Raw genomic sequence first — 13,016 nt, 5'->3', positions numbered from 1 at the left:
TAATCAAATTATTCCAACGGTCACCATTTCTGTTATATGTGGGATTGATGGCATTAATGCATTTCTGATTGGACTGATATTTCATTGTTTTTTGCAATCTGAGTCTGATCGTCACATTATAACACTTTTTAGTAATGCATAGCTTTGGAATTATATAAAATTTAATTATAAAAAACCTAGACCTCAATAAATTCTATTCACACCACTTCTCTCACTCCAAAACTGTAGTACTTACCATTATACTCCTGTTCATCTTTAGGCTTATGACATACTGTACCAGTCTCAAAAATCACTTTGAAAAATAAAATTACTCATATGCACACTTACATTTTATAAAAACAAGTTTATTTTTTATTTTAAATATCAAACAGTACTGTCAGAGTATAACATAATTAAGGTTTTCTGATGAAATTATGAATTCCAATCATCAATAAACAAATGAATGTTGCAGCAGTCTTAAATGGCATTTCACAAGCTGACAGTGAGATTCTCCAGTTACCGTACTCATTCCGTGTCCATCCTTTGAATAACCTCCTCTACTAGTTCAATTCCCAAAGGAGTAACAGATTCAGTAAGGATGGCACTGGTACCCGGTTTGTAGCGATACTGTCCATGTCTGGGAAAAAAATGAAGAACTGATTGAGAAGAGTGTGGTGGAAATTCATCCATAAAAAACAAGCACTACAGTTGAACATACGATGACAAAAGAATACTTTCTCAAACAGCATCTGCATGATTTTAAGGGCATTTGCAACTTTTTTGATTCACTTAGATTTGTGCACTGTTAAATTGTTACCGTTTTTCAGTATGGTATATTGTACAGTACCTCAAAACCTCAATTTTTGGTGCAACTTCTTTCATCGCAGGATTACAGAGATCCTATCTGTGCGGACTGTGCCAAGTACATAGCTATAATCAGCTCAGAATGTCCACTCATACACATGTTTACAGTCACTCATACTGGCCTAATTAACAAGCAACCTAATATACTCATAGGAATTAATTTCAATGCCTCAACAACACCCACACAGACACGGTGGGAATGTTCCAGTTTCACATGGACACAGTGACTGAACAGGGAGTTGAAACCATGTCCTTGGAGCTTTGGGGCATTGGTACCAATTGCTGGGCAATGTTAATGACAGTATTGGTAAACAGAAATGTAAATAGCATTGTGCCTCTCAATGGTATGTAGCAAAGAGGCATAGGACCAAAAAGAACAGTTAGCTGGAACTCCGGGCTCATGTCCTAGTTCCAAATGGGTAGTGGCCCTTGATCTAGAAACTGGAATTGCTCTGGAAGTGCTAATGGGCTGGAGTTAAAAGTGCCTTTCTTCTTAAGGATATAGAGGAGCTTTAAAGAGTGTTCTTGGTTTGAGATATTGTGGGCGAGTGTGTTAGGCAACCTACCTAACAGAAAAGAACAATAATCTGTTACTAAGGCACAGAGAAACAGTAGGTCATTATTGCTGTTTTGTTATTGTTCATTTGTACTTGGTGTTCACATTGAGTATTATAATTTTTAAATAAATGCTAGGGTATAGACAAGAATTAATTTGGGGGGATAATGAAAGCACATAAATCACTTATTCTACATTTTCATCTATGACTATTTAGCTGAAACTGTATTAATGTTTTGGGGGTCAGTCTGGGTTTTAGCCACAGACATGACCGTCTCAAGAAGATGTAGAAGGAAATGTTCGACACAAGCTGATGTTACAGCTCTGATCACTTTTTAAAACTGTACAGATGTCAGGACTGGCCACTCTTCTGTGGCTTCTTCACTGCTGCCACCACCTTACACCCTATTTAAGTCTGATGTGATTGTTTTATGTGGATAAAAAACACATCTGTATTTCTACTTGATAATTGTCACTATTGCTGATAGGGTGGCACGGTGGTGCAGTGGTAGCGCTGCTGCCTCGCAGTAAGGAGACCTGGGTTCGCTTCCCGGGTCCTCCCTGCGATGGTGTTTGCATGTTCTCCCTGTGTCTGCGTGGGTTTCCTCCGGGTGCTCCGGTTTCCTCCCACAGTCCAAAGATATGCAGGTTAGGTGCATTGGTGATCCTAAATTGTCCCTAGTATGTTCTTGGTGTGTGTGTGTGCCCTGCGGTGGGCTGGCGCCCTGCCTGGGGATTTGTTCCTGCCCTGTGCTGTCTAGATAGACAGACGAGCTGGAATAACAAGAAGGTTTGTCTTTGCCAGGCTGTTGTGGAGATGGCGTTCATTCATCCAGGTTGCAGTATGCAGAGATTCTAGCCGATACCATATGTTCCTCTGGAGGGAATGAAAAGTACAGCTGCATATCATCAGCATAGCACTAATAAGGAAAACCACGAGAGTGGCCGATAAAGTATAGTGAAGAGGAATACAGAGTGAAAAGGAGAGGGCCTAGCACTAATCCTTCCTGCACCCCTGTGCTAGCCTGGTGCACCCTTGACATGTCTCCACACTGGGACACATGGTAGGATCTGCCCAATATGTATGACACAAAAAACATGAAGCAGTCCCAGTGATGGCAAGATCCAAGAACGAGGCAAGTAGAATCTGGTGGTTGACCATGTCAAAGGCATTGGAGAGACTAAGCAGGATGAGCTCAGATAAAATATTGGTAGCTCTAGCCTGTTGTTACATGTCGACAATAGTAAGTAGACCTGAAAACCCCTGTTATATAATACAGTTCAGCTTAGCATTAGGCACACATGATATAATGCAGTCCATTCCTCACTTATCTAACTAATCAATACAGGGAGCCAGGGCTAATCCTGGCAGCTTTGGGCACAAGGTGACAGCTACACTTAGACAGCCAGTTTAAAATCATCAATTGCTCTAACACACATCCCTTTGGAACATGAGAGGAAAATGTAGTATTTAGAGGAAATATCACACAGTCATGAAGAGAACATGTGAACTGTATCCACAGCCATTGCTAGGCAGTCAGGATATGAACCCAGGTCACTGAACATGTGTTAACTATAAACTACTGTACTATGCTACCACCTAGACTGATGAGAATAATAAACACACTTTCCATATACAGTATATCAATTGATAATATGAAAATACATAAGAATATTCTTGTCATCATTCTACAATATTGGAATACTCACTTGCGCCCCCTTTGACCAGGCTGATCAAATGCTCGCAGAATATCAACCTTGTCTTTGGTAATGATGCATAAATCCACATTGCTTCCTGAACCCAGATCACACATAATCCCTGCAGTGATGGCATCTCTGACAAGCTTTTTTGCCTCTTCAAGCTATGTGAGAAGACATTAAAAATAAAATCCAAAAAATTACTTATGCATTTTAAAACACCAGACTTCTATAGACTGAAAATAATGGAAAAACACAACTGCTTTTTTGTGTGTTATGGTTAGGACAGTCCTTGTATGGAACCAGTTAGTGTCTTCTGTTGTTACAATGAGCAGTATAAGCCTCAAAGCAAGCAAAGTTAAGGTCTTGCTCATCATATTTTAGAGCATTTAATTGATAGGTTTCAGCAATAAATGATGTGGTGGATGTGGAGTTTAGTGGATGTGGAGTATAGTGTGGGTTGTTGCTGCTAAGATGCAAAACTCTAAAGTAAACTGATGCCATTTTATTAAACATAGATCTCAGAAATTAAAAATGTTTTAAGGTCTGTCCTTCTTTGAGTCAGAAGGACAGTACAGCAATTTTCAGCTGGATGTAATGGTGTCCTGAAACGATAACTGAATAAAATAATTGGAGGAGGGAGTGTGTATTGTAGAAACAAAACATGTGGCAAAGAGGCAACTTTTAAATTTATGGTACTGTTTCTGTTTTTATGAGAAATAGTAATGAATAGTGGTCTGCTGTGGAGAAATTATGACTTTTTATTAATTGTGCAAATAAACTGTCTTGTCATTTATAGACTGTTATTAAATCACAACATTTGGTCTTTAACTCTGAGTACCGGTTACTGTTTGCCACTAGTATTTTTGTTTCAGTTATAGTTTACCTCCATGTTTGGCTTGTAGCGATCCTCAAAAACTGCAATAGCTGAAGCAGAGCCAGATCCTGTGAAGTCAGAGGCATACTTTGAAAAACTTTACCTTACATATAAAAATTCTCCATCCATTCATCATCTTATTTTATCATTTTGCCAACTATTTAGAGATGCAAATTTTGTTGACCTTAAAGATGACCAGATCCTGTAAAGTCAGAGGTACATTTTCAAAACCTTGTACCTTAAATATAAAAAGCTTCTACCCATTCATCCTCTTATTTTACTTATTTTGTTAACTATTTACAGATTTAAATCTTGTAGAACTTAAAAAATAACCAGATTCTGTAAAGCCAAATGTACATTCTTCCCAGTGATATTCAGTTGTAAATTTTGTTGTCTTTAAATTACCTTCCTTCATTCAATACATAAATGTTTACTTCTAACATTTAGTTTCTGTTTGTAAACACAGGGCTTATAATAATTTTAATGCATTACTTACCCATAGTAACATAGGGCAGCTTGTCAGTAGATCCATGGGGATATATACTGTAGAGGTGGGGTCCTGTCACATCAACTCCACCTACAATCAATGAAGCCCCAATATGGCCTTGATACCTGTATGACATAAGACAATCCGTTATCAATGACAATGTGCAGAATAGATGGAAAGGATGAAATTACTGTTAAGATAAGGACTTTCTTTCTTGATGATGCTAAAGCTGCATCTTGATACTTTAGTACAAAAATAACTTCTTACATAAACAGCCTTCCAACAAGGGTTAGCTCAGATTTCCCTACACAAAATGTTGACAAAGTTTGCTAGCACAGTGTCTGTCTCTATACATTGTTCTCATTTACAAATCGTTTCTGACAGCTAGATTAAACAGCCCATCAATCAGTTAAAGTGAACTATTTTCAGCCCAAGGCTCACACATTAATTTATATGTTCTCATGAAGTTGTGGAATGTTAGGTTTGGCTCTGTAAGTAGTGAGTCGATGGTTAGTCTTCTTCAGGTCTTGCTAGCTTTCTATTGTAAACCATTGAACAGTTTCATTGATAGAACTTCAACAGTAAGCTATTTCAGTTTTCTGGGGTTCCACATTTCACAAGGCCATGACTTATCACATTAAGACCACAATAAAAGGACCACAATAAATAACAGCTGAGGTGTGTCAAACACTGTGCTCATTAATGTGTACTCATTTGGATGTTACAGTATATTGCTTTAAGTAGTATTGTAAGAAAGTTTAATGAGGTCACGCCCTCAACCGAAAGTGGTTGCCTGTTCACGACAGATTTTTCTTTCCGCCATATTGATTTATTTTCAGCATGTTTGTTTGTTTATTGTTTCAGTTGTTTTTTTACGTTAAGTAAATATAAAATACTGGAATTCAACAGTCTCATATTGCCAGTCATCTGACTGTGACTCCTGCACTCGTCTTCTGTTAGCTAAACCCTGCGAATTAGCGCATTTCCAGAGGTCCCTGACATCCCTCTTGTACATGGTCCTTCAAGCCGGATGAGACAGAAGCACTGAAACAGTCCATTCAGTACCGAAGCAGATACAACCAGCGTTTTCCCAGCCAGGCAGATCACGAGGTGGAATATTCAGAACTACAACAGGAACAGTTGCATTCAGTGATCAACACTTTCCACACCCAGGATCAATCTATCCCAGCAGCAGGCAGTCATCAGCAGTTTTCCCATCTGCTATTGTCTAACCTCATTCTGCATATTGGTGATGTATACCTATGGAGTTATCCCATGACTGTACTTAACTGGACAATTGGAAAAGTCACTTAAACCTTTGATGGAGTCTTACGTTTGGACAGCCTGTCTTCAGATGAATGGCCGTTGTTATAAATGTAAAGGGTCAAGACTGATGCTGCTTCCTGACTTAACTAATAATGCCTAAGATTGTGAGAATAGTTTAAACTTTCTTTCTGTTTTCAAATTTGTTGCACAAATTTTGGGGCAGCTCTGTAAGAAAGTTTAATGAGGTCACGGCCTCAACCGGAAGTGGCTGTTTGTTCACGACAGATTTTTCTTTCTTACAAGTATATTAATATAATCACATACATGCGCTTGGGAGACAACTTGTGGGCTTATCAGATGGTAATTCCACCCTGAGTTGAGGGTGGGTGCTGTTACCTAATGCTACTCTTCCTTTCTCCCTAACAGATCTGATGGCCGGCAACACCAGTGTTATCACTTCCTGGGTTATGAACCCCTAAGCCTGCCTCTTCCACACCAGCTTTGTCTTAAAGGGTTCCACTACCATCTTGAGTCAGTCTAACTCCTGACTCCAGTCTGAAAAGATGTCTGTTGTAAAACTGTTTTTCTTTGTTTTGCCATCAAATTAACAGGGTTTTGCCTTAAGGGTCCAAACTCTTTATATATTATCAAATATAAAGAGTTTGGGCACCTTAAGGCAAATCCCCAAAGCAAGGTCCATAAAAACATATTTGGATGAGTTCAGCATGGAAGAAGTTTACTGGCCCAGAGCCTCAGCCCCACTGAACACCTTTAGGATGAACTGGAATGGAGATTGCGAGCCAGGCCTTCTTGTCCAACATCAGTGCCTGACCTCATAAATGCTCTGCAGAATGAATGGGCACAAATTGCCACAGAAACACTCCAGAATTTAGTGGAAAGCCTTCCAAGAAGAGTGGAAGCTGTTATAGCTTCAGAGGGCAAACCAACTCCATATTAAAGTGAATGTATCTGAATGCAATATCATTAAAATCCCTGTTGTTGTAATGGTCAGGAATCCCAATACTTTAGTCCATATAGTGTATATACACATATATACATATGCATATAGTCAATTTAGTCCATTTAATGTCATTGATGACTCTTTTCTTTTGAGAGAGCATGCTTGAATAACAGCTCAAATACACTTGTTTGATCTCTCCAACCATTTTCTGGGCCCACTTACACTTTCATTACAGGTTTACCATGAAGAACAAGAAGAAACTTCACAAGCTACATTTGTCCCAAGCCACAGATCAATGAATGGGGTGCCAATATATTACAGGCAACAGTCACATATCTTGGGCAAAATTTGAATAGGCAGTTAACTTTACTCGCATACTTTTGTGAGGTGCCAGCTTCACAATGACAGAAACTGGCATTCAAACCCAGGATTCTGGAGTTGTGCAGTCAATTCTTTACTCCCACATGCCCAAATCCATGCTGGTAAGGTTAACTGGTGATTTCAAACTGACCCAGAGTGAATGCAGGTGTGTGACAGACTTGTGTCCAACCCATGGTTATATCTAAATTATATTAATCATTTCTGAGAATGTAAAATAATATACGTGAAACTGAAACTCAAGTTTGCTGTATTACATAATGCTGAACACCCTACCCAACACTAATACATCATTCAATCTAAAAGTGTAAACTCACCATAAAGTGGTAAATTATAACAATGTGGTGAATTCTTAAAAGAGGTTTATAAGCAGTCCTTGTCAAATTGTGGACAGTGAGACATATTAGGACATAAGAACGTAGACCAGATTTTTCTTTAATATTTGGAACCCAAAGACCTCTTCTAATAAGAATGGAGCTTCTGTAAAACATGGGGAAATAAGCCTCACCTAAATAACATTTGCTTTAGCATCCTGTTGACAGTCACAACACGAGGAAGACGCCCTGTGGACAGAGCATGAAGCTGGAGGTTGGATGACATCATTTGGGTCGTGATCTCTGCATCTGCAGCTACCCCTGCACCACAACAGCTGAGGGGAGAAAATGAAAAAGAAAAGACTGGTATATAAAGAAAAGTCACTTATTTACCAATGTATACGGTAGCCTCAGACATCTAAGCCATGTTTAATCACCACTAATAAAAAAACATTTTCATACCAAACTGTGAGCTTTTGATACAGTAGCAGGACACTTACTAGATATTTGGAGAAATATAATGGATCTTCATGCAGTTCTTGTCAGCCACAACCATGTCATCTGTTGCTCGGGTATCTGCCCCTAGGATAATCCCATCCTGTTAAAAATCATAATGACAAGTTCAGAGTTCAATTGATTTTGATAAACTAGAGCCAAAGGGATGTGAGATGGGGGGGTTATACTTCCTGATGCACCCAAGGGCCACCTCAGTTCCACCCACAGACGTTCTTTTGTGTGTGGCTATTATGGGGAACACTCCTGTTAGACACCATGTACAGCAATGAGCAATATAATAGAAAGAAAAGGATACATGTTATTTACCATGTATCCACGTGTGATTTAAATGACTTTCAAGAATTCATAAAATTGGAGTTGGATTTGGCTTTAGCCATACAATCCTTCACAGAAAGGCCCAACAAAGCAGAATAGTTTACTCCAACTTAAACAATCCACGATTCTTGTTAGTAAATGAAATCATGTTTTAACATAGAGCAAACAGGTTTATTGAGTCTTAGGGAAAAAAGAGAAAAATATGCAAGGATAGGATGAAAACTGATTAGCAAATACTTTGGATTCTTCAGGTTTTGTACCTTATAAATTAAGCCAGCAATAGTAGTGCCTGTTTTTCTGGCTTTAGGGGCTTTAAGCCCAAGGCTGGACATCTCTTCCTCGAACATGGCATTTCTGTAATAATAGCACAGAGAAACACTCACAGTGACAAACAGAAGGCACATTACCTATGGATAACAGTATAAAGAACAGGTATAATTAATTTATGAAGGTCAGCAAAAATTCATGAAAGTGTAGGCATTACTTAACATAAAATAAGCATGACAAATGACAGGACAACATTCTGTCCAATAGCTCATTTGTTTAGCAAAAGTTGTCCCTATATCTCATCCAAATCCCCTGAATTATATTACTAACATAACAACTTGGCCAAATTATACTCCATTTCTGCCAATACTGTATATACCCATGGAAAAATAAATGTATGATTTTATACATAAAAAAACTATTGTTAGCCTTATATTTCTATATAGTTTTGTACGTTCACAAAAATAGTCAATTTGTTTTAAACTGCTCATTAATCAATTAATAAGCCCACCTTAGAGCACTTTTTCATTGATAATAGTATTTCTCAGTGTGTGAAGAGTCAATGACAAATGCTATCACTTTCTAAATCTACCGTTCACTTGTAAAACTAATGTTTTTTAATGGTACTTGACTGAGTTGTATGGTTCCTTGTAGAACCATTTTATTCTGGGGAGGGTTCTTTTCAATTGAAATTGGTTCTTTAGACTCTGACAAAGTTCCTGATATGTGGACAAAACAGAAACCTTTAATAAATAGTAGGCTACATAACAGATCAAGAAAACCGGAACTTAGTCTGTTATTGTATGTAGCAATAGTCCTTTTTTAACTCATGAGCTCTTTGATATTTTATTATCACCTATATTTATGGTTATTTCAGGAACCTATGGATCTAAATAAATAAAGATTCTTTCCGGAATCTTCAAATGGATAGTTCTTTTGAAGAATAAAAATGGTTCCCCAATGGCACTGCTTTGAATAATCACTTTGGCACTTTTATTATAAGAGTGCAGTACAGGGTTTTGGAGGAAAGTGTCTGGGCATTCTGTCTCAGCCTATGCTCTTTCACACATCCAGACATCCATCAGCTGCAATAAATATCTGGAATAAAAGGGAAAAATGGAGTAACCAGAATAAACCCAGAATATAAACCTTAACCACTGGATCTCCACTTTATGACATGTTTTACAATAAATAGCTTCATAACATTCCGTCTAGTAAATAACATTCATGACTTTTATCTTCTGGCAGTGCTTTTTCATTTTGCTGTATATATACACTAAGTGATTTTAGATTTAAAGCCAATCTTTACTTGAGGAAAACTTAAAAAAATAAAAATAAAAAGCTGACAGTGCTGTATGATATGGATGCATGATATGGATGTATGATATGGAATGGATGCTACATGCCTTTTCTAACATGCCTTATACTAAAAGTTGTGCTCTTTAAACATATTACTGTTTAAAAGTGGTTTTTTTTCCCAAATTATTTTGTGTTTGACTTATGTACTTTTATTTCATTGTGTTGCTTTAAATGTTAATGCTGTGTGTTTTGTAATGGTTTTCGGCACTGTGGTGATGAATATAAATGTCAACTCTTAGAACCTCAAAAAAAGAACTTGTATTGCTATAAGCGAAAAACATGAAAACATTGACTATGCGAATATGTACAACGTGATATAATATCAAAGAGACAATTATACAGTGCAAAGAACTATATGAAGTGTCACAATATTAAAAAATGATCTAAGTATCACTTTATTAGACCAAACTTTGAAATGGGGTCAGTTTCACGTGTATAAAGACGGATCAGTGCGAAAACTGCGAATATGTTAGGCCCCACAGCTAACTTGACCCAAGCCAGCATTAATGTGGGGGCTGCGGAGGCAGAAGCCCACTTACCTGCGTGTGTTCTCGAAGCTGAACCCCCCAATCGGAGCAACGTTTGGTCGGGCACACTGCAGCATCCTAGCAGGCTTGAGTGTTTAAATGAAAGACAGTCGGAGGCAGGAAGATGACCGATCAAAATTTTCAGCTTGTTCCGTCTTTGTTAAACTTTCGCTTTCATTTTTTGTTTAATTCGCGTTTATTGATTGGTGCAACCAGATCTCCGTTCATTTTCTTCAGCTGTGCCAATGCGACATCTGCCGGTGGGAAACGTGGCAAACATTTAATGTAACATGAAAGGGCGAAGTGTGCCAGTTGTCTTGATATTAAAAAGCACCGCTTATGAGCACAGTTGTATCCATTTCACATGTTTACATTTAATTGTCCTCTCAGACGACCTTTCTTTAAATGCACGTATGTTTAAATGTAGTTGATTAAACAAAAGATTACGCAGCTAGCCAAGTTGCAAACCAGTCTTACCATTTTGAAAACATGTTATGATTCCTAGAGTATTGGCATGCATATGCTTCTTATCCCGTTGTTTCTGGCACTCTCATTCTTTGAACATACATCCCCTTGTGCATAAAGGCAGAGCCTTTCACAGAGTTTTAAACTTATACAATCTCCATGGATCTGGCTCAAGACAGTAGCCAACACCGCCAGTTCATCGACATGCTCATTCTCTAACCATCCATTCGTTATTCAACCCCCTTCATTAACCCGAATGTTTTTGGGGTGTGAGACAAAACCGAAGTCCAGAAAAAACGTGACGTGGTAATGACGTGCCAGTGAGAACTATGTAACTACGAGGGGTTTGTGCCGATCGTTGGGCCACTATGTATTCTCACCTGGTAGAATAAACAAATGTCACCGTTTCTAACTTTACCATGCCAACATCACGATCTGATTCTAGTAGAAACAATTCCGCGCCCACTGACCTCTTTCATCACTCAGTCGCAGTCTACCGACTAACGGTGATGAGGAACAGCGGGGCCAAAGTCATTCTTAAAAATCTTCACCACAAAGCTGCGAAGTTACAGGTAGAGGAGGTGGATGACGGTTCTTGGTGTGAGGGCGCATCTGACCAAGCGTTGTGAAGAAACACTAAAAGGGAAAATGTGAGGTGCGCTGTTATTGAGAGAGGTGTGCGTGCATTTCGCAATTGGCGGTCTGTGGGCTACACGGCATGAGTGAGAGCACGATCCTTGGCGATTGTTTGTAGCTCTACAGGGTCGCTCAAGTTCACCAACAGCAACCTGTTACGGTAAGTTGTGCGTCTGTAAAATCCAGCGGCGCACTGTGCATTCGGACATTCTCAGTTAAAGCGTATCAGCTACTGGTTTCTGTGATTCGCGTAAAAGTGGGATATGTTATCGCGGGGCTTCTACTGTACTTATTTATTGAAAGCAAAGCGTGTATTGTGTTTTTTCACTAATTGCCTGCTGTTTATATCATCCTAATGCAAATTAGTGTTGTGAAAATGGTTTAGTATGTGCTATCAATTCAGATCCAATTATTAAGTTATTCGATTGTATTTGATGTCAACAGATGAATATCGGCGTGTAGTTGAATAAAGCGTTTTTATGGGACGTATCTATAGTTTGGTTGTAGCTGCCTGCAGGAGCTGGGGAGGGGGTCCAGCCGTTTTGTCAGTGGACTTGGGATCCGTCCCTGATGAGAGTGGCGGACCAGCTGTAGTGAGGCAGCGTCGGGGAATGGCACACCATTAGGCAGGTTGTTTTAATGTTATGGCTGATCTGTGTATAAACAGCATGCATCACCTGAATGGGTACCCCTTCTCATTAATGCAGATGGCTTATTTCTTCAATCAGCTAATCACATGGGATTTCAATATATACAGTATAGCACACATGCATTGTGTAGAAAAGTTTATTTGTTATTTCCCCAAACATTAAAACGGACAAGCTGTGTGATTTAAGAGACTCTGACTATGATATGTTTTTTGGGGCCAGGTGTGGTAGTTCCAGGATTTCAAACAGACCCCTTTCTTGGGATTTTCACACAGTAGTGTATCTAAAGATTCCAAATGAGCAGTATTTCTGAGAGCAAAAACACCTTGTTAATAGGACAGGTCAGAGAAGAATGGTCAGACTGGTAACACTAAACATCTGGCTGCCATGGGCATGTAGAGCAAAAATGCACAACTTGCAATGATTTTATAAATAAAGCCTAGGACTGCAAATCTCTGAAAAAAGCTGTATTGTGTGACACTGGCCTTAGAACAGAAAGATGAAGTTACAGTCAGCATGTCATTACCAAATATGGACAATTGGACATTAGAAAATTACCAAATGGTCTGAAGACTCTTTGTTTCTGTTATCACATGTCGATATCAGGATCAGAATTTTACATAAGCAGCTTGAATCCATGGGATCATCCTGTGTTGTGTCAACAGTACTAACTAGTGGAGGCAGTATAGTGTGAGGAATGTATTCTTGGAATACAGAAGGTCCCTTAATATCAGCTGCACATCATTTGATTGCCACTGCTAAATATTATTGCTGCCCATATGGTCAGTTTATCACCAAAGTCTATCTTTTTTCAAATAGATATTTTCAGCAGGATAATGTGCCTTGTCACAAAGTGCTCATTATCTCAAGCTGATTCCACAAACATCTCAGTGATTCCAGTTTA

The 13,016-nt window shown here is 38.7% G+C and overlaps 1 protein-coding gene across 1 annotated transcript; it reads right to left on the bottom strand.

The window, feature by feature from the left end:
* Positions 1–334: 334 nt before the first annotated feature.
* psmb10 (proteasome 20S subunit beta 10) lies at positions 335–10,569 on the bottom strand. The gene is made up of 8 exons (XM_028801203.2): positions 10,377–10,569; positions 8,472–8,565; positions 7,881–7,978; positions 7,575–7,715; positions 4,471–4,586; positions 3,984–4,042; positions 3,110–3,261; positions 335–616 (listed from the first exon to the last, which is right to left on the bottom strand). Exons 1-8 carry the CDS (start codon positions 10,439–10,441, stop codon positions 505–507), a joined length of 837 nt encoding a protein of 278 aa, XP_028657036.2. The 5' UTR covers positions 10,442–10,569; the 3' UTR covers positions 335–504.
* Between the last annotated feature and the right edge of the window lie 2,447 nt (positions 10,570–13,016).

This window comes from Erpetoichthys calabaricus, chromosome 1 (assembly GCF_900747795.2).
Source record: "Erpetoichthys calabaricus chromosome 1, fErpCal1.3, whole genome shotgun sequence".
In the NCBI taxonomy this organism is placed as follows: Eukaryota; Metazoa; Chordata; class Cladistia; order Polypteriformes; family Polypteridae; genus Erpetoichthys; species Erpetoichthys calabaricus.
The sequence above is the reverse complement of the archived record's forward strand: the minus strand, read 5'-3'. Positions and strand labels throughout refer to the sequence as shown.

What these genes read in the sequence shown, in the direction of transcription:
- psmb10 (XM_028801203.2), bottom strand. Translation starts at nt 10,441, where the DNA reads ATGCTGCAGTGTGCCCGACCAAACGTTGCTCCGATTGGGGGGTTCAGC. An exon ending in TTGCTGGCTTAATTTATAAG is followed by an intron (nt 7,979 to 8,471) that starts GTACAAAACCTG and finishes GATTTTTAACAG; the next exon opens with GATGGGATTATCCTAGGGGC. An exon ending in CCTGGTCAAAGGGGGCGCAA is followed by an intron (nt 617 to 3,109) that starts GTGAGTATTCCA and finishes TTTTTTTCCCAG; the next exon opens with ACATGGACAGTATCGCTACA.